We start from the raw sequence: 24,564 nt of genomic DNA on the forward strand, positions 1-24,564 counted from the left end.
TATATACTGTACAATTAATATATAAACGATGCGGAGAAATTGGTTATTTATTCAATCTCACACATGTGATTTAATTATTCTGACATTATTTTTTTGCATAATATATAGGCCACGAACAGATGGAATACATTGCACCAACTGACTTCACCTACTACTCCGTATACGAATACGAGAGCGCGAGGTATTCAACACCAACATCAACCGTATGCATATCGAGACGTACGTACGGGCATCTATCATTATTCCCAGCTGGCAAAGCGCAGGCATGGAATGGATCCCTCCCAGCAATGATGCAAGTCATTTTTGCTTATGAGCATCATCAGTAGTAGTGTCGTTGAGGTGATGGTCAGTTTGGTAGTAGACAACATCGCCATGGTCGCTGACGAAGTGGTCGACTCTGAGGCTCCTGAGGAGCACGCCAAGGAGGTGAAGTGGCAGCGGCCCTGACTTGTGTGGCTCCCGGTAGTATCGCCCCAGCACCGGCTTGGCTGCCTTGGTCTGTTAATTGTTTTCAAACCAGATTTCAAATTTAGTTCATATATAATTAAGCTACTTATATATTACAGAAGAATATAATGCAGCAGCAAGACAACAATGGTAACAATTTCAGAAGCGCCATATATATATATATATATGAGCTAGCTAGCAGCTTAATTACAGCTTCGACGAGATGGTAGTGCGGGATCTGCGGGAAGAGGTGGTGGATGACATGGGTGCCGATGTCGTGGTGGATGCTGTTGATCCAGCCGTAGTCTCTGTCCACCGTCGTCAGCCCGCCGCGGAGGTAGCTCCATTCCTCGCCGCGGTACCAGGGGAGGCGCTCCTGGTGCCCATGGTGGTGCAGGTAAGTCACCAAGTCAAGCCACATCACAGACACCTGCATTACAATGCATGCATCCCTTCTTATTAATTACTGATTTAATTAATTTACGATATATATATATATATCGTATGATACGTAGTAGTGATTAATTGGTGGTGGTTGGTTTTCTTATAATATATATTACCAGGTATGGAACGCCGTACATCTTGAGCACCTGGAGTGGGCCGAACGCGCACGACATGGCGAGGAGGAAGGCGAGCATGATGCACCAGCAGGTGGTCGAGAGTATGACGTCGCCCTTGTCCTTGGGGCTGAACAGTGGGCTGCTGGGAAGAAAGTGAGAGCCCCTCTTGCCAGGGCTCCTGTAGAACTGCAGCATGCATCCAAAGCGCAAACAAATATAATTGCTCCATGCATGCTTAACATCAGTTGTAGACTGAATATAATTAACATTTGGAAAATTTTGAGATATAATGATGCTCCATGCATGCATGTGTATGATATTAATTCTTATATTATTCAGATTAATTATTAACACGTACCAGGTAGAGGGGGAATAAGAGCAGCGGGAAGGGGGGCGTGAATCTTAGCTTCTTTGCGCGAGGAGGCAATCGCCGGTACCGCCGCTCCGTCAGCTGCATTGCATTTTTCAAGCAGCTCAGAAAACACTGGCCGGCATCATCTATATATATACCATGCTCATTCATGGTATAAGATGGAAAGCTAGCGCACTACGTATACTATACAATAAGAGATGTACTGACCGGGTGCCATGACTCGTCCCTGTCGACGTGGCCGTGGTTCTGATGATGTGTTCTGTGGCTGATCCTCCTGCATTATATTATTCATGCATCATATCATTATTAAATATTATTATTATTAATTATTATTATTATTATTATTATTATTATTATGCATGACCATATATATATATAAATTGAAGAGAACAAGCAAAGCAAGCTAATAAGGGAGGAATTGAAGAACATATATACCATCCATGGTAGGGGATGAGGATGAAGGAGTGGAGGAGATGACCAACCACGCTGTTAAGCGTCGCGTTGTCCGAGAAGCTCCCATGACCACTGCACCAAATTAAACATTACATATATATACACATGGACAAATGGTCATCGATCATGGTCGTCGTGAGGAGGAAATTAAAGGAACGTTCGATGGGACGGCGCGCGTATAGCTAGAGTAGTAGGTACCAGTCGTGTCCCAAGACGAAGAACGCCCAGAACATGGTCCCCTGCACCGCCCAGTAGAGCGGCCACACCGCCCAGCTATCCATGGCCGCCGCCGCCGCTCCCAGCGCCACCACCACCGCCACGTCCCGCACCACGTACCACAGCGACCGCCAGGGGCTCTTGCGCCAGCAGTGCTCCGGCACCGCCGCCCGCACGTCGCCAATGCGGAACGGCGGCGCCTTCCCAGCGTCGAAGCCGTCCACCTGCCGCCGGCTCTTGTCGTCCTCTCTCGCCTTCGCCACCGCCTCCTCAACCTCATGATCCGTCGCCGCCATGGCTGGCGGTTGTGGTGGTGAACAAGCTAAGGTTTTGCTGCTTTTGCGGTGGTGGCGGCGTCGTCGTTTGGGTACTGCATGCGTCTACTTATATAGTACTCCTATAAGCAGCAGGCAGCCAGCCAGCCAGTCAGAGGAAAACCATCCATCCATTCCAATTTTTAAAAAGTACATTAGTAACCGAGCACAATGCACGATCAGGTAGGCGGATTTCTTAATTGTTTCTTTGTTCTTTTCATTTTTTTTTTGTTACGCAATGGCTTACCTGTTTGTATTTTTTTTCAGGTAGCACAAAGCACGAGCTTAATATACAGAATAGTTTCGCTTTTTATTGCCCCACAAGTTTCGGATCATGTGTGAGGGCAGGTTTTAGAGCAAGCCTAATAAAATTTATCTATAAGCCAAGCCAAGTCATTATTAGACAAGTTTATTTAGAGTCTAGCACATACAACAATTAGTCCCTTTCTATAGTCTAAATATTGTTTTCTTATTCAATATACAAGGATAGGATGGGAAGAGTTAACCTCTGCTTAGAAAAAGCGTCTTGACATGCGTCACAAGCTCATCAACAAAAGCATTGCTTTCTCTCTCCGCTTTTACGTGTATATGAATGATATAACAGTCGAATCACACTGTTATTGTACCTGATACTATTATTTTTACAGTGACAGCCTGCTAGTTCACGAGCCCTCGCGCAGGCGGCAAGAGGTCAAGTTTCAATACAGTTGCAACAACACACTAACTTGTATTTTTTTTCTATTTCATTTGATTTGGTTTGATATTTTCTTCTTTCCAATTCGGATTTGGAACGATATGATTTGATATCCGATTCTGATTTGGAGGAGACATGCAAAAAAATCCAAGGACAAGTTGAGTAAAGCAGGGTGGTACGACAATACCCTGTGTATTTTACTTGTATTTTTTTCCGATTTCATTTGATTTGGTTTGATATTTTATTTTTTAAAATTCAGATTTCAAACAATTTGATTCGATTTTGATATTCGATCTCATTTGGAGGAGCGAGTCAAAATGATACTTTGCATATTTGACTTATATTTTTTTATGATTTCATTTAATTTGGTTTGATATTTCTTTTTCTGATTTGGATTTAGAATGATTTGATATTCGATTCTGATTTCGAGGAGCAAGGCAAAAAAAATTTGGGGATGAGCTGAACAGAGTAGGATGGTACTACGATACCCTGCATATTTGATTTTTTTTTTCTCGATTTCATTTCATTTGGTTTGATATTTTCTTTTTTTTATTCGGTTTTAGAACGATTTGATTTGATTTGATATCCGATTCTGATTTGGAGGAGAGAGTCAAAATATCCAAGGACAAGATGAGCATGATGGGATATTCTGTGTATTTGACTTATATTTTTTCTTGATTTGATTTAATATTTTCTTTTTTTTTCGATTTAGAATGATTTGATTTGATTTGATATCTGATTGTGATTTGGAGGAGGAGTTAAAAAAATCGGGGACGAGCTGAGTAGAGGAGGGCGGTATTTTTTAGTGTAGATAGATACTCCACCGACCAAACTGTCCTCTCCCTGTTGATTTGAATAGCGTCCGTGCATATATATATGCACAGGACGTGCGTGCGGGCGTGCATATATTTGTTTTTTTTTGTTGCTATATTAGTAAATAAATTTTAAAACTGTGTCTGGGGCATGCAGTTTAGTGTGCCCATTAACTTTGGTTCATCGATGTTCCCCATGCAATGCATTGCATGTTCTCCACGCCCACGCCCACGGCACGGCATTGTTTAGTTTACTAAAAAAACAATTTTTTTAAGATTTTTTATCACATCGAATCTTATGGTATATTCATAGAGCATTAAATATGATAAAAAAAACTAATTGCACAATTTGTCTGTAAATTGCGAGACGAATCTTTTAAGTCTAGTTACTCTATGATTGGACAATGTTTGTCAAATAAAAATGAAAGTGAGTGTTAAAATCCAAAAACTTTTTGGATCTAAACAAGACCTCAACCTGGCCGCCCGTCGTAGAAGCCGGACGTTTGCACAGACACAGCCTGCTGTATGTACTCCCTCTGTCCATAAAAGAATCAATTCTTAGAATCCGTATCCGTCAAACTTTTTTAAGTTTGACTAATTTTATAGAAAATGGTAACAAATCTATGATATAAAATACGTATCATATGAAAATATATTCTATAGTGAATCTAATGATACTAATTTGATACCATAAATCTTAGTATTTTTTTCTAGAAATTTGGTTAAAGTTTAAAAAGTTTGACTTAGAACAACTTTAAAAATTGATTCTTTCGTAGACGGAGCAACGAGTAGCTGCGACGACGGTGCCCACGGAGTCGGAGAGGGCTGCCTGCCTGTCCGCGTCGATTCCTAGTCTGGGACTCTGGGTCGGCGACACAATGGGTGGCTAGAATTATGGATTATGGAGTTATGCGCACCCTTACAATTTAACTAGAGCTGGCTCTAGGTCTACTAAATTTTGGTTCTAGCCTACAACTTAAGTTCCTCTTACTAGGTTCTTAACCATCCGATCTAGCTAAACGGATGGCTCTTATTATTTTCAAGTATTGTAAAATTTCACTATTTTTTCTGTTTTTTTTTTGAATTTCGGAGTTTCTGTTACTCATCCGACGCAGCCAAATCGCTGGTCACCAAACCCTCAAACTCCTGAGGTACATGATCCCAAGTGGTGTTTGTGCAAGGGAAGACTACAACCAACCGTGGCCAAAGCATGTGCCACTTTATTACAAGCACGCTTACAAGCGTTATTTCTACGAGAATTAAATTCAGAGCTAATAAGAAACTTCGTCTCAGTTATCAGACCTGCATGACAGGCTATGATTTCTGAGTGAGATGACCTGCGCCGGCCTGGGCATCCCTGATGACAAAACCGCACCCTCCATCTTTCCGTTCTGGATTGAAATTTGAAAGTGCCATCTGTATTTATCTTCAGCACACCCTCCAGCGGACGCACCCACTGGATTCTCTGACGAATTTCCGACAACGTCCTCATCGTTTGAGGATTCAGTAACCTGTCCGCCTGAAACGCAGCACTGTAGGCGATTTCAGCTGAAGCACGGCTTCTTCCTTTATTTCTGTCATCCCACCATAACCATAACAGCACAATCACTATATAAGTTGGTCCTTGGTTCAGCTTAAAAATCCCGGCTCGAGGCTGCCTCTGACAGGTTGCAGCGTCGTATCTCCTCCATCTGTAATTCTCTCCACACCACTTTTACTTCCTTACATTTCAGAAACAGGTGAGCACCATCTTCATCCAGCCGTTCACATACACAGCATTTTTGTCGTTCTTCATTCCCCTCCTCTGCAAACTGCTAGGGTGTTGTGGCTCAATTGCCACATCTTAGGTGGACAGTCAAGGTTCCATAGTTTCTTCCAAAAATCTGATTCCCCATCACTCCCCTCGATCGGCCCCAGCAGCAATATGCCTGCGCTGCTTCTTGATTTCACTATCACGATGGACTTTATATGCAGATTTTACAGAGAACATTCCTCTAGTATCAAAATGCCAGCCGACTGCATCATCCATGTCCATGTGAATAGGGACTGACCTGATAATTTGTATGTCCTCTTCCTAAAATATTTGTTCTAACAGGTTGATGTCCCACTATTCTGAATATGGATCTCTCAACTCAGCCACCTTAGTAATTAGATTTCTTCCTTTCGGTGTTATCGGCTTCCTGGTTATATCACGTGGTAGCCACGGATCCGACCAGATGTTGATATTCTGGCGGTGGGCCGTTGCCGACCCTCCAGATCGTGTCCTCCTTCAGAGTTTGCCCGTGATACTTGATCAAACCTATAACGAGCTGCTAGTCTTATTTCCCACCAAAAAAGGGGGAAAAAGAAGAGGAAAAGTAAGCTAGTACAGCTCCAAAGGAGCATACTAGACATCAGCAACTTTATTACATTGCAGTTCTCCAGCATGCTTGAAAACCACAAGTTCACCTTCCCTAGTTTCATCTTACAATCCAGTTTTTCTACTAAAAAAATATTGCTGTAGCAAAAACTAAGTATATACACGGTAAAAGCTCCACGACCGTACGTAGGGCTACTTGTGCACTGTAAAAGCTCCATGACGGGTGGCTCCGGCCACCGTAGCGTAGGAATCACACTTGACGTGCTCTCCTACCTGGTACGCCAGTTGTCGCGGGGTCAAAACCGCGGCAATCATTATTGCAGTTCATGGCAGTGTCAGAGTGTGTGGGTGGCTCAGGTGGACTCGGAACACAAGAGTCACAGATGAGACGCAACAGTTTATCTTGGTTCGGGCTATCAGGGCCCTACATCTAGCTGCTAATGATCCTTATACTCAACAGCACTCAAAATCTGGAGGTTACAATAGAGTGTAAGAGAGAGATTATTTAGTAGGGGATCGCTCGGTGCTGATCACAGAAACCTCGCCACCAGAGCCTTCCCCCTCACAAGAAACCTCGCCGCCGCATATGGTGTGAGGGAAATTTTCTCCTCTAGTGTGCAAATGATTAAGAACTGTTTAGTTTTTTTAGATAAGGGATAATAAATATCCGGCCTCTACATTTAGAGATGTACACAGCCAATTATTACAAAGTTTAGGAATAAAGAGAAAAAAGCAAACCATGGTCTCATACAATGACTAGGACTCTAGAGTAAACAGTAAAAATGTTTCCATCATTTATTAGAAACCTCTAAAGCAATCGTCTCTAATCTCTTGCTTATCAAAGATAGGATGTCTTTGGTTTGCTCATCACGCTGCAGTGGGGCCTAGAATCGGAGCCAATATGCTCCCCTAAAAATAACCTGCACAATAAAGTTAGTTTTGAGTTTGTTAAAAATAATATCATTCTGGCAACGCCAGATAGCCCAGCACATGGCAGCAATCCCAACCCAAATCATATCTCTAAGCTTCTTATTCTAATTGCCAAGCCAGGTACCAAACATGTGTTTGATAGATCTAGGTGGGGTTAAACTAGTAGCAAAGAAAATAATTCTCCAAATCATCTTAGTGAAAGAGCAATCAATGAATAAGTGTTGAATGGTCTCATTTATATTACAACAGACACATTTCTGGCTTCCTTTCCAATTCTTCCTAGCGAGGTTGTCTTTGGTTAGAACAACTCTCTTTTGGAGGAACCAAAGAAAGATTTTGATCTTTAGAGGAATTCTAATTTTCCAGAGTTTCCTGTGACGAAAAGGTGGTTGTGTATCAATGAGATGGAGATACAGTGAGCGGACAGAAAATAAACCAGATTTAGTTAAGTTTCATCTAAAATAGTCCAAACGAGCCACTAATCCAACACTCGAAATTTGTGCTACTAAGTTGAGCCATTCTAAAAGTTTATCACCCACCAGTGCCCTGCAAAGGAAATGTTGAGGGGACTAGTGGCGATCACTTGATACAGTTGCATGACGATCACACACTATATTATAAATAAAGGGAAGGGTATTTTACTTTTAGAGGCTTTACTCCCACCCAAATGTCCTCCCAGAACCTCGTCTTGGTTCCATTTTTAACATCAAAGGACCCATTAGCTAGCACCTCATCTTTAATACGCATGAGGCCTCTCCAAAAATGTGAATCATTGGGTTTGGCTTTGACTTGGGTGAGGGTTTTTGAACGTAGGTACTTATTTGTTAAGAGGGACTGCCATAGGCCCTCTGTGTTCAGTAGATTTACCAACCACTTAGACAATAAACATTTATTCTATAGTTGTAAGTCTAGGATACCTAAACCCCCTTGTTCCTTATGACGACATAATATATCCCATCTGACAAGTCTATATCTATGTTTGTCAGAAGATCCTTGCCAGAAGAACCTTGATCTAAAAAAGTCAAGGTTCTTGAGTACTTCCTTAGAAATCTCAAAGAAGGGCATCATAAACATGGGTAGGCTGCTTAAGACACAGTTTAGCAGAACCAGTCTTCCCCCATAAGACAAGTATTTTGCTTTCCAACAAGAGAGTTTCTTTTGGAAACGTTCTTCTATTATTCTTCATTCAGAATTCAGGAGTTGTCTATGGTGCATTGGGATCCCCAGATATCTGAAGGGATATTTCCCTGCATTACACCCAATGAGACTAGTATAATAGGGCTCTATCTCTTTAGTTGAACCATAGCAGAAAATTTCACTCTTGTGGAAGTTGATCTTAGCAAAAGTTTTAGATTCTTTGCTTGTTCAGAGTCGTGATCTAGGAAGATAATGGTGTTATCTGCATATTGTAGAATAGATAAACCATCATCAACAAGGTGGGGTATGACTCCTCTTATTAGTCCATCGGCTTTTGCTCTGTTAATAAGGAGAGCTAGCATATCAGCCTATGGGGGACATAGGATCTCCCTGCCTGAGACCACATTTTGTCTGAAAGTAGGGACCAACATGATCATTGACTTTGATCCCCACACTTTCCCCAGTGGCCATACTTTGTACCCACCTCCACCATTTAGGGGAGAAACCTTTCATGCGTAAGGTTTGTTGTAGGAATGACCATTTGACCTTATCATATGCCTTTTCGAAATCAATTTTAAAGATGATCCCATTTCGTTTTTTAGTGTGTAACTCATGAATAGTTTCGTGTAATATCACTACTCCTTCCATGATATTCCTACCCGGCATAAAGGCAGTCTGCGTCGGGCTCACCACAGTTTTTGCGACCATATTCATCCTATTTGTGCCTACCTTTGTGAATATTTTGAAACTCACATTGAGGACACAAATTAGTCTATATTGCTGAATTTTAGTGGCATTTTGAATTTTTGGAAGTAAGGTAATAATTTCAAAATTCAGGCTATAAAGGTCAAGAGCCTCCTGATGGAGGTCAGCAAAGAGGTGTAGAAGGTCGTCCTTGATAACTTCCCAAAACACCTGATAGAATTCCGCAGGGAATCCGTTTGGGCCTGGAGCTTTATTATGCTCCGTTTGGAATACTGCTTCCCTCACCTCAGATGCGGTGAAAGGACTAATTAGGATATCATTTTCTTCCGGGGATACTTTCGGAATATCTAAAGATTGATCTTCCATAAGTGTGATCCCGGAGTGTTCAGGTGGTCCAAAGAGATTTTTATAGTACGTAGTAATATGGCTTTTGAGACGGACGTCCCTAGAAAGCGTACCTCGATCATCTTCAAGTTTATAGATGTGTTGCTTACGGTGTCTCCCATTAGCCACTAGATGGAAAAAACGAGTGTTAGCATCCTCTTTGGTTTTGACTTTGGCTCGCTCATATCATTTCAGTTCCTCTTCTCTCAGAAGGGTAACTAGGCGCTCTTTGAGATAGTGTTTAAGATTAATTTCTTGATTGAGTATCCTCTGCTTTTTTTCTAGAATCTCTAAACGGGCTAGCAGAGTTTTTTTTCTCCTTTTAAGTCCCTGCGGTGTGTTTAGCCTAGCATCTTAGATATTGTCTGAGCCTATGGATTTTTTACTGCCAACGTATAAGTGGGGTCAGCTCAGAGCATGGGGCCTGCCAATTATTTGCAACCATGTCATAAAATCCATCGCGTATCAACCAGCCTCTCTCAAATTTGAAAGGACGGTTTTGGGTCAGATGGGTTGAGGCTCCTATATTGAGCACTAGGGGGGTATGATCTATAATATTTCTGTCTCTGGATTGTACAGTTGAGTTGTCAGTGGGAATTGAGATTTCTATTCAGTGCTCACGAGGACTCTGTCTAACTTTTCAAAAGTTGGATAATCCCCTAGCCCCGCCCAAGCAAGTGTACTGGCGTCCTGACATCATAATCTCCTTAAGATCCAGGGATTCGATGACAACATTAAAAAGATTAGGCCATTTGGGGTCAAAATCCCCTGGGCTCTTATCCTCAAAACCTCGCATTAATTTAATTAAGGTCCCCCCCAATGATATACGGAAGAGTTCCTTTGGAGCAAGTGTTAGCGAGTTCCGCTAGGAAAGCACTTTTGTTCTGTGCTTGAGCTGGCCCATAGACTGCAAATAAATTAAATTTGAAGTCATTAAATTTGCATCTGAGGGTGAACTTTACATAGAAATCCCCCTCATCAATGGCCCCGATATCAAAGAAATTTAGGTCCACACCTAGTAGAATACCTCCTGATCTACCATGAGGGGCCATGGTGTGCCAAAGAAAGTCACGACCCCCACAAAGGTTTTTAAGGATATGATCCGCGAAAGATTCCGGCCCGATCATTAACCTCTAGCTGCAATGTTGGAACATAATCAACTATGTGTCTGATTGATTGCTCGAATGACCCTAGCCTCGCTCGTATCTGTGAGCCAGGTGCGCTAGAGGTGCATACTATGCAAGGTCCCCGTGTTTGGTTACTTCCATGCACACAGCCTGGCTAGGAAGAAAAGTTTGGTTGCTTGCATCAACTAGTTAGTTTGAAAATCTCATGCAAGAGACTTTGTTTGGTTACCTCCATCACTATGTTGTCAAGTCTGTGTTCAGACATATTAAACCATCTTGGGAAGCAAAATAATGAGTAATAAGTACAAATTAATCATGAAGCTAGAATGTACTAGTTGATGGTGTAAGCATAACAAAGCATTTGATGCACAAATTGTGATCTGAGGAGCTCAGGAGCACATAAACCACCTCATGATGGAATTAAGGCAAGGCAAGAACACTATCTAATCCCTGCAGTGCAGAGATAAAAAAAAATCTCTGCAGTACAAATTATTGGAGAACTAAAGGTGAGATATAAGTAGCAAGGAATCACACGAGATCTTCAGTAGCAAGATTTTTTTTTCGCGATCGGATGAGGGAGATAAGGAACAAGAAAAAAAATCAAAGCCCAGGTGCAGTGGGCGAGCCAGGACAGCCAAGGGGGAAGGGCATTACCGCATTAGCATTAGCAATAACACTGAGGTGAGGGGCTAGTATTAATCCAGTAATCCCTTGAGTAAGCAAGCAAAGTCTCAAAGCAAGTTGCAACACTCCCCACACGCTTGCCCATGCTCTCGACTCCAACGCAAAATGTGATGTCATTAGTAGCCATATAATAATTAAATTCCAAATAAAATGGTACAGACGAAGCCCAATTTGTACCACACAACACAACGTTTTCGAGAGGTAGGAAATACAAATTTCAGAGAGTAGTGGCCATGCAACCACCGTTACACGAATCTAGGGCTCCAACTCAACATCTAGGTAGTACATGCAAGCCATAATTATATTGTATAGTATATAGTAGGAGTGATGCTTAGCTACGATCTAGTGGGCGGAATGATTTTAATTCTGAACCTGATGAGGCAATGAACCAATGTGTAGTAAGTAGCTAGTCCTGTGGTGTTGCAGGGCTGCCCGCCTGTCACAAATCACAATATAATCAAACCTGTTCTTCAACTAGAGGATCCCTTAGGTTGCTTGCTTATTTGATTTTCTCATGCCTATGCTAGGCTTCAATTCCATATTATATATGGAGTTGAAGTTCTTCTGTGGCTTGTTGTAAAAAAAAAATATTGTTACTTTGGCCAGTCTTTGAGAACCTATCATTTTTGCTTATGATGGTTTTGGGCGGCCCAGCCGGGAGCACTAGTGTTCAATTCATGGTCAGTTTGGTAGTAGACAACATCGCCATGGTCGCTGACGAAGTGGTCGACTCTGAGGCTTCTCAGAAGCACGCCAAGGAGGTGAAGCGGCAGCGGCCCTGACTTCTGTGGCTCCCGGTAGTATCGCCCCAGCACCGGCTTGGCTGCCTTGGTCTGTTAATTGTTTTCAAATCAAATTTCAAAAAAAAAAGTTACGAATGAAAGTTTCAAAAGCACTATGAGCTAAGTAATTCAGTAGCAAGGAGTATTAAGCAGAGTCTAGTATGGATCATGGTTGAAAGCAGCTTACAGCTTCGACGAGATGGTAGTGCGGGATCTGCGGGAAGAGGTGATGGATGACATGGGTGCCGATGTCGTGGTGGATCTTGTTGATCCAGCCGTAGTCTCTGTCCACCGTCGTCAGGCCGCCGCGCAGGTAGCTCCACTCCTCGCCGCGGTACCAGGGGAGGCGCTCATGGTGGCCATGGTGGTGCAGGTACGTCACCAAGTCAAGCCACATCACAAACACCTGCGGCATTACATGCATGCAGTTAGGGATATGTATCTATCATCAGTCCTTTAATTTTGGTACTGGTTTGAGTTGCTTGCTAGCTGATGATTCCACAATATAATGCAAGTACTAGATAGGGGAAAAACATTTGAAGTAGTGATTGCTTATAAGCAAACATTAATTAGTAAAATTGACAAAGATAGTAGTGGTTGGTTGCGTAGGTTTCTTACAAGGTATGGGAGGCCGTACATCTTGAGCACCTGGGCTGGACCGAACGCGCACGCCATGGCGAAGAGGGAGGCGAGCATGATGCACCAGCAGGTGGTTGACAGCATGACGTCGCCCTTCTCCTTGGGGCTGAACAGCTCGCTGCTGGGAAGAAAGTGGGAGCCCGTCTTGCCGGGGCTCCGGTACAGCTGCATATGCATCATATCCAATTAAGCACACCAATGCAGCAAACTATATAATTAATTATTGACACTCTCTGTTAATTTCCATATATGCAGTTGGAGACAGCTGAATATATATTTGATCAGAGTAGCATTGCTTTTCATATTATTCAGAGATCATGCATAGTATATATAGGTAGCTCAAGATTAATACATACGAGGTAGACAGGGAATGCGAGCAGCGGGAAGGGCACGGTGAATCTGAGCTTCTTGGTGCGCGTCTCCAGTTGCCGGTACAGCCCCTCCGTGATCTGCATTATATTGCAGGCAGCCAGCTCCCATTAAGTTTCAGAAAAAAAAAATGGCATGGATTCAAGGACAGGTACTTTATTTTCCATCATACTGTATGCAGTAAAGACAGTACATATCTACCGAAAGCAAGTAAAGTAAAGTAAAGATGATTCATCGACTTGTCAATAATACAGGAATAAAAAAAAACACTACAAAAGCAAGCTAAGTGTGTTTGGTTTTGTTGGTACTCCTAGGCAACTAGCCAGGCTAGCAGTATAATTGTTTATTTGCAGTACTACCTTAATTATTTGTTACTTTGTTAGGATCCAATAGTAAAACAGTGGAACCTCATTTAGCAGCATTTTGTTAGGATCCAGTAGTAAGACAGTGGCACCTCATTTAGCAGCATCTTATGCCTGCATGCTGTGTGCGTGTGTGTGATGGATACTAGTACAGATATAGATCTAGATAGCTGCTGCCAGCTTTTGATGTGCCTGCTGATGGTGCAGTGGTGGTGGTGGTGGTATCATGGACCACATGCATGTTTCAATTAATCTCTGCATCAGTCAGAGCTAATAAGAAAGCTCCGGTCGATTAGTAGCAGCCTGCAATGCCATGTGACTGCCTGGAGCCCCTAGATCTGCAGCAGTCTATTTAAAAGCTGGTCGAGCATGGCATCAAAAGCAAAGGACAGTTGCAAAAAAGGATGGACAAAATTTATGCTGAGACTACTTTTTTGCTAGCTAATAATACTGCATGCATGGTATTGCTATATCGTCTCTAGATCGAAGAACATGATGGTTGTTGGATCTGATCCAGTGGCCTGAAATGCTGCTAGCTGCTCGGTGAAGCTCTATACCACCTTTGATTTTGTTACTTAGTAAGTATGCACTCCTAGCTATATGTGTAGCAGCTACGTTCATACTAGCAACAACAACAAAAATATATGTTTTTACACAAACGCTCTGAATAGATGGATAGATATATAGATATACTGACCGGATGCCATGACTCGTCCCTGTGGATGTGGCCGTGGTTCTGATGGTGTGTTCTGTGGCTGATCCTCCTGCGTGATACATTATATATCATTATTAATACTAATTATTATAATTACCATTATGCATGACAATGTTATATGAACCGGACCATCAATAAGACCAGATAAGCAGATATTAATTGAACCTGCTAATGACAATATATGTGCATGGCAATCTCTATTTTTTTACATGATGAGATGTTGGAGTACACAGATACTACATGACACAGCTAGATAGTAGGCAGCTGTGGTGAGGTGAATGAAGACAAGAGTACATACATGCAAGATATAGATATGGACAAATATAAATTTAATTATGCAGCTAGCTAGTAGTACTGTACATGCATGGACGATGCTACACTGGTATGCGTGCATCATATCATATCAGCAGAGATTCGATCTCTATATATGTTAATTAATCAAGCAAGCTTCCTTTTGAAATGAATTTGAATGAATAGCATGCATCTTGGTCACCTTGACCGACGTCGACACGACAGATATGGAATGGGGTAGTATATAATTAATGTGTGGTCCATGTATTATGCATGCATGCGCGCGGCATCTGCTTTGCTTTGCCGCAGCTGGGCACCTACTACGTCTACGTTTGACATGCCGTCTGTATATAAACGTTTATAAGTAAGTAATTATGCTCTATACTCCTACATAGTACTAGACCAAAGACCATATACTACTTATATATATACAAATAAATATCTATGACACTGATCGATCCTGTCGGATCTTGGAATCTTTTGCAGGAAAAATAAAAAAGAAATAACATGCAGAGCGGTGTGCTCTCCCATCTAGCTAGCTAGTTTGCCTGCCATGCCTTACTTTATTGTCGTTATTATATTGATGATGATGATGCCTTTTCCATATTATTTATTTAATATACATGACCTCCAATAATGCAAACCAAAGGCATGCATGCATGCACGAAGAAGAAGAAGAAGAAGAATTAAGCAAATATAGCAAGGGGGGAGGAATCGATCGAATTGAAGAAGATACCATCCATGGTAGGGGACGAGGATGAAGGAGTGTAGGAGATGCCCCACCACGCTGTTCAGTGTCGCGTTGTCCGAGAAACTCCCATGCCCACTGCATTTTTTTATTTTTTATTTTTATTTTTTGCATGCAAAAGCATGGTCATCGTCGTAATAAATAACGCCAAGAAAAGAAAAGAAAAAAAAAAGAAACAGACGAGACGGAGACATATACCAGTCGTGTCCCAGGACGAATAGCGCCCAGAACATGGTCCCCTGCGCCGCCCAGTAGAGCGGCCACACCGCCCAGCTGTCCATGGCCGCCGCCGCCGCGCCCAGCGCCGCCACCACCGCGACGTCGCGCGCCACGTACCACAGCGACCGCCAGGGGCTCTTGCGCCAGCAGTGCTCCGGCACCGCCGCGCGCACGTCGCCGATGCGGAACGGCGGCGGCTTCCCGGCGTCGAAGCCGGCGTCCACCACCTGCTGCCGGCTCTTCATGTCCTCCGTCGCCTTGGCCGCCGCCTCCTGCTGAACGACCACCTGATCCGCCGCCGGCCGCCTCGTCATCGTCATCTGCGTCGTCGTCGTCGTCTGGGTCTGGGTCTGCATTGGTGGTATAGTAGGTGTGGTACCGGTGGTGCGGCCGGAGGAGGAGATGGATCGGAGAGACAGAGAGGGATGCGAATTGGTTTAGGACATGAACGAACGAACCAACCAACCAACCAACGGGAGGCGTAACGTAAGACACTGGGCCTCTCTCTCCCTCTCCCACAAATAATAAAACCAGCACAAAAATTATATGTCGTCCTCGGCGTCTCTTGCGGCTACTTATAGGCACAAGAGAAGAAGAGAAGGCAGGCAGGCACCCGACCCACACCAAAATGTCGTCCACACGGTAATTTAGTGCTTTGGGACCATCATCATCATGTACCACAGCGCATGCACAGTAAAAGGGGTATTTGAGACTAGTCTGCTCCATGTTTTCTAGCTCCGATCTGCTCTATATTTTCTAGCTAAACGGTTTTGGCTCCACGCACTCAGTTTGAGAAAAAAGAATGAAGTTGTGAGAGCACCTTAAGAGGTACTTCACAAACTTAGTTTTTTGTGGGGCTGCTCCACAGTGAAGTTTATAGAGCAGAGTTTGTAGAGCAATTTCAAACACCCCCTAAGGTCTTGTTTAGTTTCCAAAAAAAATTCAAAAATCTCCATCACATCAAGTCTTGTGGCACATGCATGGAGTATTAAATATAGACGAAAATAAAAACTAATTGCACAGTTTACCTGTAATTTGCGAGACGAATCTTTTGAGCCTAGTAAGTCCATGATTGAACAATAATTACCAAATATAAAGTAAAGTACTACAGTATCCAAAAATCCAAAAATTTTACCAACTGTGGGGGTTTTATGACCTAATTTCTAATACATCTATATTTTAGAAATAGTGCAGAAGAGTTTCATGGGGACAAAACTCTCTCTACTCCCATGAAACTCTTATCATCTCTTATGAGGTTTAGGCCCGATCTTCCGAGAGGTAATTGGTAAATTCGATTTGTGGAGAACTCGACGTTGGCGATCCAGCTTCAAATCAGCACGATTCGAACCCTGCAACCGTTACATCACTGCTCCGTTGGTTATCAACCAAGCACAACTTGACTGACCTCGCCAAGAATGCTTTTCCTATAAGCGAATCGAAGAACACAAGCAAGAAAGTATAAACACGCAATATGAAATTGCAGAAATGAATGACACGAATATTCAAATGGGGTTCAAGAACTCGGTTCTAAAAGGACTAATCGACACGGTGGAGGAGATCAAGAACAGGAGCCCTGGATTACTGAAAAGGATTTGTCACCACAGTTACAATGAACGATTCAGTTTCTCGATGGAAGACTAAACTCTAAAATAAAACCCCCAGTCTAAACAATGGCGGCTGCGTGGAATATAAAGGAGAAACAACCTAGAGTTGGAGGCGACCAGGGAGAGGCGCTCACAACATAGGCTTAAGACCCGAATTCGATACATAGCCAAATTGGCCCAAAATAGGTGACACAGCATCTTACCTTGGTCATAAAGATTAATCCACGAAAGATCTAGAGCTGGGACCAGATTCAAAATGACGGCGGCGTCGTCCCCTTTCCAACGAGTCCAAGATCACCTCGTTTTGATGTCGTATGAAGAAGTTGTGATCAAAACACTGACGACGTGTTTGCTGAATCCGAGAGTGACGTGGTAGCTGAGTTGGACATGAATTGCAACTTAGAAAAAACGATGGTGTCAACGTATCCAGCGTGGCGATGTCCTCATCCTCCTCCTCTTCTTGAATTGGAGTCGTCCTCGACTCCATCTTGGCCATGTCCTCATCAATCTCTCTCTTCATTAATACAGTGTCACATCAGCATATTTAATATGCATGAAACTCTAATAAAACATTCATCGAGACTGGCCTAGTGACGACATTGTAGCTATGCCTATTATCTTATAAAAAATAAGAAGATGTTTTTTCCTCGTGCTATTAAAAAGTTAGAGTACACATCTGTGTCATGATATTTTTATTTTTTATTTCCCAAGTCATTTTCTAGCCTGACATGTGGGGCTCGACTAGGGAAAATATCCAAAATACTCTCATGTCTCCCAATCCCTCCCCATGATGTCTAAGTGTGGACGTTCAGGTTACCCGATTAGTTCGAGTCGGGTAATTCGGGTTTTGAGAAATTTGGGTAACGAGAATTGTTACCCGATAATAGCTCTGGAAAAAAATACTATCCACAAATTCGGGTGCTCACAATTTCGGGTTCGGATTCGGGTATGCCCAAATTATCCTAAATATATAAAATCACAGATTCACAATATACACTCAAACAACACAGATTTTTGTATATAAATAGAACTGGACAAAATAATTAATAAGTAATAATCCATATGTTGAAGTTTTCAATCAACCGCAGGTGCTAACAGAAGACTTTAATAGTATGACACATTCACAAAGAAAGACACAGGTAATCGACAAGATACAGAAACATTCAAGTTTTCAACAGTTCAAGGCATCAAGCCTGCTGCCTGCCAAGTGCCATCGCATCACACAAACAAGAACAAAATGATGCAATCCATTTCCAGCCATCCATAGTCCATACTGTGTAACAACTAATGATGGTTCAAATTTGGGCACAACAGTATTTGAAAAGCATACTGAAAAATACTTGACATACCTTTAGGTTTTGTACCGAGCCGTAGCCGTAGCCGAGGTCTTGTGACTTGGAGTTGGAGGTGTCACAGTCACATATGGTTATTGCTACTCATTCTTTTTTCCTCTGCCGCCATATTCTTTTTTTTTACTGTCAACAGGGGGGAGACGTTCCCCACCTGAGAAAATTTTATTGCATGGCCCAAAGAGACAGAAAACATATTACAAAATGTAAGCTACAGAAGAGAAAGGAAGGGAGAAACCAAAACAACCGAAAACAAAACCAAAACCAAGACAACAAGGGACAGTAGCAGGGCAGAGCTAGCTAGAATACAGGGAACAGTAGGCGGCGCCTAAAACAGCACACCAAGGTTAACCAATGCCCTGTCTTGCTTGATGGAAGAAGCTGCACCATGTATCGGGAATAGATCTTTTGGAGATAGGCAGTCTGAATCTCCACAATTCTGCTGAAGCCTTGCAAGCAGCTAGAAATTGAGGGAGTGAGGTCTGCTCATGCCTGAAGATGGCAATGTTCCTAGCCTTCCAGAGCTGCCAGAACACAAGAGCTAGAAAGGCTGAGAAGTTATCCACTGGCACTGATCCCTGCGGAGGAGAGAGGTTGTGGATGGAGTTAAGATCAACCGACAGAAGGTTGGGCATGTTCAGTCTTTGCCAAACTTCACGAGCTAAGGAGCAGCCAGAGATGATATGTTCAGTAGTCTCATCCACGTCATTGCAAACCTCACAGGTGCTTCCATCAACGATTCCTTTCTTCAACAGATTAGTTCGGCACTGAATTCGCTTGTTGATTAGGAGCCACATGAACAGCTGGACACGTGGAGGGGCAAAATTCTTCCATATGAAGGATGCACGCTGATCCTCGGGCTGACCACTTGCCTTAAGGATTATGTACAGAGCCCTAGTGTCGATTTCTGCATCCCCCTTTGCAAAGAAACAGATTCGCTTATCCGGGTTCTCCTACAGGACAAGGTTTCCCAACTTTGCCTGGAGGATAGGGAGTTTAGCTACAGCCTGTAACGAGAGTCTTGGGACAAGGGACTGTTGTAGACCAGCCGAGAGAAGCTCGGCGACCGTCGCATCTTTCTGGGTACAGTGGCTGAACAGCACTGGGAAAACATCAGCCAAGGCTTCATCACCCTCCTAGACATCGAACCAGAAACTGGAAGAATTTCCATCGCCTAGATCCACCGTTGTGATTGCCTGATAGAGAGGCAGAAGAGCCCGAAGCACCTGCCAATGGTCACCGTGGACATGTCCCTTGAGGGTAGCCAGAGAGACCCGACTCCTCACCCACTGTGCCCAAGCCGAGATTTGAGGGCAGTGGAGTCTATGAAGGAGCTTTAGTAGGAGGCAGATATTCTAAATGCCCAAGTCTCTGATGCCTAATCCTCCGAGATCTTTTGGCCTGCAGACATTAATCCAGGCAACCAGACAACTCGTCGGGGAAGCAGCCCCATTTTTGTTGCCAGACCAAAGGAAAGCTCTCCTTTTCTTATCAAGCTAGAGAAGAACAGAAGGGGGCAGCTGCAGGGAGCTCATGAAGTAGACCAACAGGAGTCAAGTACATAATTAACTAGCACTGTTCTACCCATTGGATTCAGAAGGTTGGCTTGCCAGGAGCTCAAGTATTTGTCAGATTTTTGAATATACGGAACGAAGGCTGACATTGGAAGCTTGCTAGCTGACAGTGGCAAGCCCAGGTAATTTAGAGGGAAGCCTTCTCTTTTGCAACCGATGGTTTGAATGCACTGCGAGATCAAGTCCTCGTCAATATGGATTGGGACTAGGGTGCTTTTGCTGAAATTTATATGCAGCCCAGACAAATTGGCGAACAGCTTAAGAATTTCCTTCAACCTGTGGACAGTATTGAGTTCTACTTTGAAGACAACTAGCGTGTCATCCGCATACTGCAACACGGTGCAAGGGAGGTTGGGGTCTGTAGGGTGCTTAATGTCGTTGCATTGCGTGATCAGACGTTGCAGAGATTCAGCAACAAGCAAGAATAGGTAGGGGGGAAAGAGGGTCTCACTGCCGAAGGCCTCTCTTACAGTTGATCCAGGGTCCTAGGCAGTTGTTGACAAGAACAGTAGACTTGGAGGTGCTGAACAGAGCGCGCATCCATTCGATCCACTGCTCACCAAATCCCCTAGCAGCTAGAATTCTGAACAAGCCATCCCAGTTTACCGTATCGAAAGCTTTAGCAAAATCCAGCTTCAGCACAACTGTCGGTTTCTTCCTTTTGATGCAGACCTGAATTAACTCAAGAGCATAGATGAAAGTGTCTGTTATTGATCTCCCTTTAATAAAACCGGTTTGGTTGATGCTTATAAGCTTTGGGATCTCCTTTTGAAGCCTGGCTGTTAGGACCTTTGAGATGAGCTTTAGGGTGCAGTTCTGCAAGCAAATAGGCCTAAAGGCGTCAACGTCGACAGCTGCTTGTTTCTTCGGGATAAGAACCATGTAAGATCTGTTCAGCCTTTCCAAGTCGGCCTGTCCCCAAAAGAAGGCCTCCAGAAGTCTCATGATTTCCCCTTTTATGGACGGCCAAGCAGTTCTGAAGAACGCGGGGCCAAATCCGTCGGGCCCCGGCGCACTGTCCATGTTCATGGACAGTAAAGCGTTGTGCATTTCTATCCACTCTGTAAATACACAGCACATTTACATATTAATATTACATATAATAAAGTCACAAATGCAAGCAAGGAAGAAAATATAATACCTTTTTCTATTATTGCCAATTCCTCCATACTCTCTCTTATGTCAACAATAGACCTTCAAAGCCAATCCTGCGTGCATACTAAAGTCTCTAACATAAATAGAGTAAGAGAGATATGGAAGTCATCCAACATACGTCCACCTGTGCTAAAAGCCGACTCCGATGCTACTGTTGTGATGGATATAGCAAGCACATCATGAGCCATGTGACCCAAAACTAGAAACCTATTTGAATTGACTTTCCACCAAGCAAGAATGCCCATTTTCGACTCTATGTCTTCTGTTTCTTTAGCAAGATATTTCTCAAGTTCAGATTTGTTGATGTTGGTAGAACAATTATTTAATTTCATCTTCTTGGCATTTTTTTTCTTTAAGCATTCCTCCTGCTACTCTCTTAGATTTATTAGCATCAACTACTTGAGCAACTTCTTCATTTGGAGCATACATGTTCTTGTACTCTTCAAAAAAACTCTTTCACATAAGTATTAATTGCTGCCCAAATCAATTGACCTCTTTCCTCACCAAATATCTCTTCACCAGTAATCTTTGTGTACAAAGATAACTTGTACCTTGAATCAAGGAATGCAGCCACAAATATCAATAAATTGATGTTCTCTTTCTCCTTCTCCTCCTTCCTCGTGGCCTTGTTGTGCCCTTTATCCCTATCTTGCTTTTGTTGCTGCCCTTTCTCATTGTCCTTCCTATTGGTGTGCCAAAGTCTCCAATATTTATCAAATTTCTCTTGCATTCTATTCCTCATTGAAACTTGCAAATTATATTCACTGCTCAGCCATTCTTGAATCAACAGATGTACTTCTCTAATCTCATGAAAGAAAGTGTTACTAGTGACTAGGAGAGAAGAAGAGATACGAACAGTAAGGTCATAGAAATGTTGCAGAAATTGTGCTATCTTCTTCGCATTATCCCAATCATCTTCATTAGGATGCCCAATACCATCTCTTGCTTTGGACAAATCAATAACATAATTTGTGTCATCTTCAGCTAACTTTAAAAACACTTTCTCATACACAACTGCAACCTTCAACATCAAATATGTGTAATTCCACCGTGTTGGAACATCAAGTTCCAAAAAAGCTTTGTTATTCACTTTCTCTTTCCTCGGCAATTTCTTTGAACTTGACCAATCTTGAAGTCCCATTTTTATATATCTAACAGCAGCCCTAACACGCTTAATAGATTGGTCCACTTCTTGCAATCCATCTATTACAATAAGATTCACAATGTGGGCTGCACACCTCATATGCAAAAACTTGCCCTTGGCAATATTGGTTTTTTGTAGCTACTTCCTCAAGTAATCAACACCACTATCATTGGCACTTGCATTATCCACTGTTACAGTCATAACTCTATCCAAACCGCAATCAGCTAAGCATCTTGTCAAGTTCTTCCTAATATCCTCCCCCTTGTGACCCTTTACCATGAAAAAATTTATCACTTTCTTATGCAGGTTCCAGTTGTCATCAATGAAAGTTGCTCTAACAGTCATATATCCATCTTAAACATGAGAAGTCCAAGCATCTATTGTCAGGCACACTCTTTGACAAGAATCTTTGAAGAACTTCTTGAGCTTGGCTTTCTCTTCGAAGTAATGACGTACAATGTCCCTTGTGCAAGTTCTTCTAGACGGAACTTGAAAACGAGGACATGCTTTGGACATAAATTTTCTAAAGCTAGGCTTCTCACAAAAACAAAAGGGTTGCTCATCTTCTATTACCATATCAGCAAAGGCATCTCTAAGTGCTTCTTGATCAAACCTCCAAGTGGTAGGAGCTTCCTCGTGACCTGCTTGCAAGGTGCCTTGCTTCAGGTCCTTGTTGAAAACATGAGGATTGTGTTTGCATGTACCGAAGTGTTTTTTTTCAATGCAGATGTTCCATGTCCCCCTTGTGTCAGCTTTGATTTTATGGTGGCAATATTTGCACTTTGTAGCCTTCAGAAACCCTTTGTCATCCTTGATCTTGATAAAATGTTGCCACATCTAAGACCTTGAAGCCATCTCCTTCCTCTCTACTTTCTCCTCTGTATCTTCCACATCAATGACCACTTTTTAATGCCATCAGTTTTGCCTTTCACCTAACGATCTAATGGCACCATTGTCTGAGTCTCTTGAATGTCAAATTGAGTGCCAGTGGCCAGTGACTCAATATTATCCTCTGGTTCTGGCATCTACAAAAAAAGCAGTATAATCATTCACTAATAGCAGATCATAAATCACAGGCCAAATCGAATAGAGATAGAGAAATAACAGAACAACTAATTGTCTAATTCACAGATCATATAATATAAATAAATCACCATATTGTCAACAACTCAGCGTCACCATATTATGAACTAAATCGTAGAACAAATTGAATAGATAAATAACAGAGATGCACTCATCGTCTCATCTTTCATCTACACTACACAAATAAAAGATTAACAGGTACTGTAGTAGTTTCGTCTTATTTGACAATTATTATCCAATCATGGACTAATTAGGCTTAAAAGATTCATCTCTCAAATTACTCTCCAGCTGTGTTTTTAGTTTTATAAATAGTCTATATTTAGTACTCCATGCATGTGTCCAAACATTCCATGCGATGGGCGATAAACTTTAACAGGGCAAACCAAACGGGGCCTAAGAAATACATACATTGCACGAGGACTCCCATGTGGTTGCCGTCCTTCCATCTTCAAGTCTCCTTTTATCTTCAAGACACCGGTAGTTGGTGAACTGACTAGGGTAGCGGGCAGCAGCCACACGGCCAACGGTGTCGACTATCGAGCTTGGGACTTCGGGAGTCGTGTCCATCTACCGGTGGGGTGGTTGAGGGGTAGAGGGCGGCTGGCTGGCTGTATAGGACTGAGGTGGATGAGGAGTAAGGGTGGCATTGAGGTTGTGGCATCGACGTTGTCGTCACGTGTGGCCATGTGCCCACGCCTCGCACTCTGTCAATCCGTCTGGACTTCAACTCTTTGTCTTTGTCTCTCTGGACTGGAGACTAGCGGCTAGGTTATGGAGGTGGGACTAGAGCATGGAGAGGAGACGAGGAGGTGAAGAAGTGGTCTGTTGATGGGCCGCGTGAGGATGTGGGCTGTTGCCCTACTTGTCTTCCTGTTGGATTGAGCGAACGAGCACAAGCACATTCATACTATGGGTAATTCGGGTACCAGGTGAAGTTACCCGAATTACCCAAACTAGATTCGGGTTATAATATTCACCATCCGATCTAGACTTTGGATACTACGAGTTCAGATTTTTCAGGTTTAGGTCCATGTTTTTCAGGTTGTATCGGCCGAGACTTAATGATGATGGCTCTGGCGACCCGTGACGAGCGGCTTCCGCATTCTGCCCGTCGGAGAGGAGCCGACGACCGGCTGATATGATGGGAACAAAAAATCAATTGGAACGTGATCTGTGTGCAACACGTACAGAAGCATGCATGCATGAGAAGAAGAAAAAAAATCAATTGCAACGTGATCCATGCTTGATCGGTCGCGGGACGTTCATGCATCGTGAGCAGGCCGAGACAAATTAAAGCATGCATGCAGGGATCCAGCATATATCGTAGAAAAAGGA

General features: G+C 42.9%; 2 protein-coding genes across 2 annotated transcripts; both read right to left on the reverse strand.

Annotated features, from left to right (window-relative positions):
- Nucleotides 21-2,419, reverse strand: LOC8079957 (fatty acid desaturase DES3). The gene is made up of 7 exons (XM_002450045.2): nt 2,032-2,419; nt 1,816-1,905; nt 1,588-1,654; nt 1,366-1,458; nt 1,008-1,193; nt 659-877; nt 21-498 (listed from the first exon to the last, which is right to left on the reverse strand). Exons 1-7 carry the CDS (start codon nt 2,343-2,345, stop codon nt 298-300), a joined length of 1,170 nt encoding a protein of 389 aa, XP_002450090.1. The 5' UTR covers nt 2,346-2,419; the 3' UTR covers nt 21-297.
- On the reverse strand, nt 11,302-15,867 carry LOC8079958 (fatty acid desaturase DES3-like). Its single transcript, XM_002450046.2, has 7 exons — nt 15,300-15,867; nt 15,090-15,179; nt 14,045-14,111; nt 12,973-13,065; nt 12,596-12,781; nt 12,165-12,383; nt 11,302-12,028 (listed from the first exon to the last, which is right to left on the reverse strand). The coding sequence occupies exons 1-7, from the start codon at nt 15,674-15,676 to the stop codon at nt 11,816-11,818; spliced, it is 1,245 nt and encodes a 414-aa protein (XP_002450091.1). The 5' UTR covers nt 15,677-15,867; the 3' UTR covers nt 11,302-11,815.

The sequence above is a fragment of the Sorghum bicolor genome, chromosome 5 (genome assembly GCF_000003195.3).
Source record: "Sorghum bicolor cultivar BTx623 chromosome 5, Sorghum_bicolor_NCBIv3, whole genome shotgun sequence".
In the NCBI taxonomy this organism is placed as follows: Eukaryota; Viridiplantae; Streptophyta; class Magnoliopsida; order Poales; family Poaceae; genus Sorghum; species Sorghum bicolor.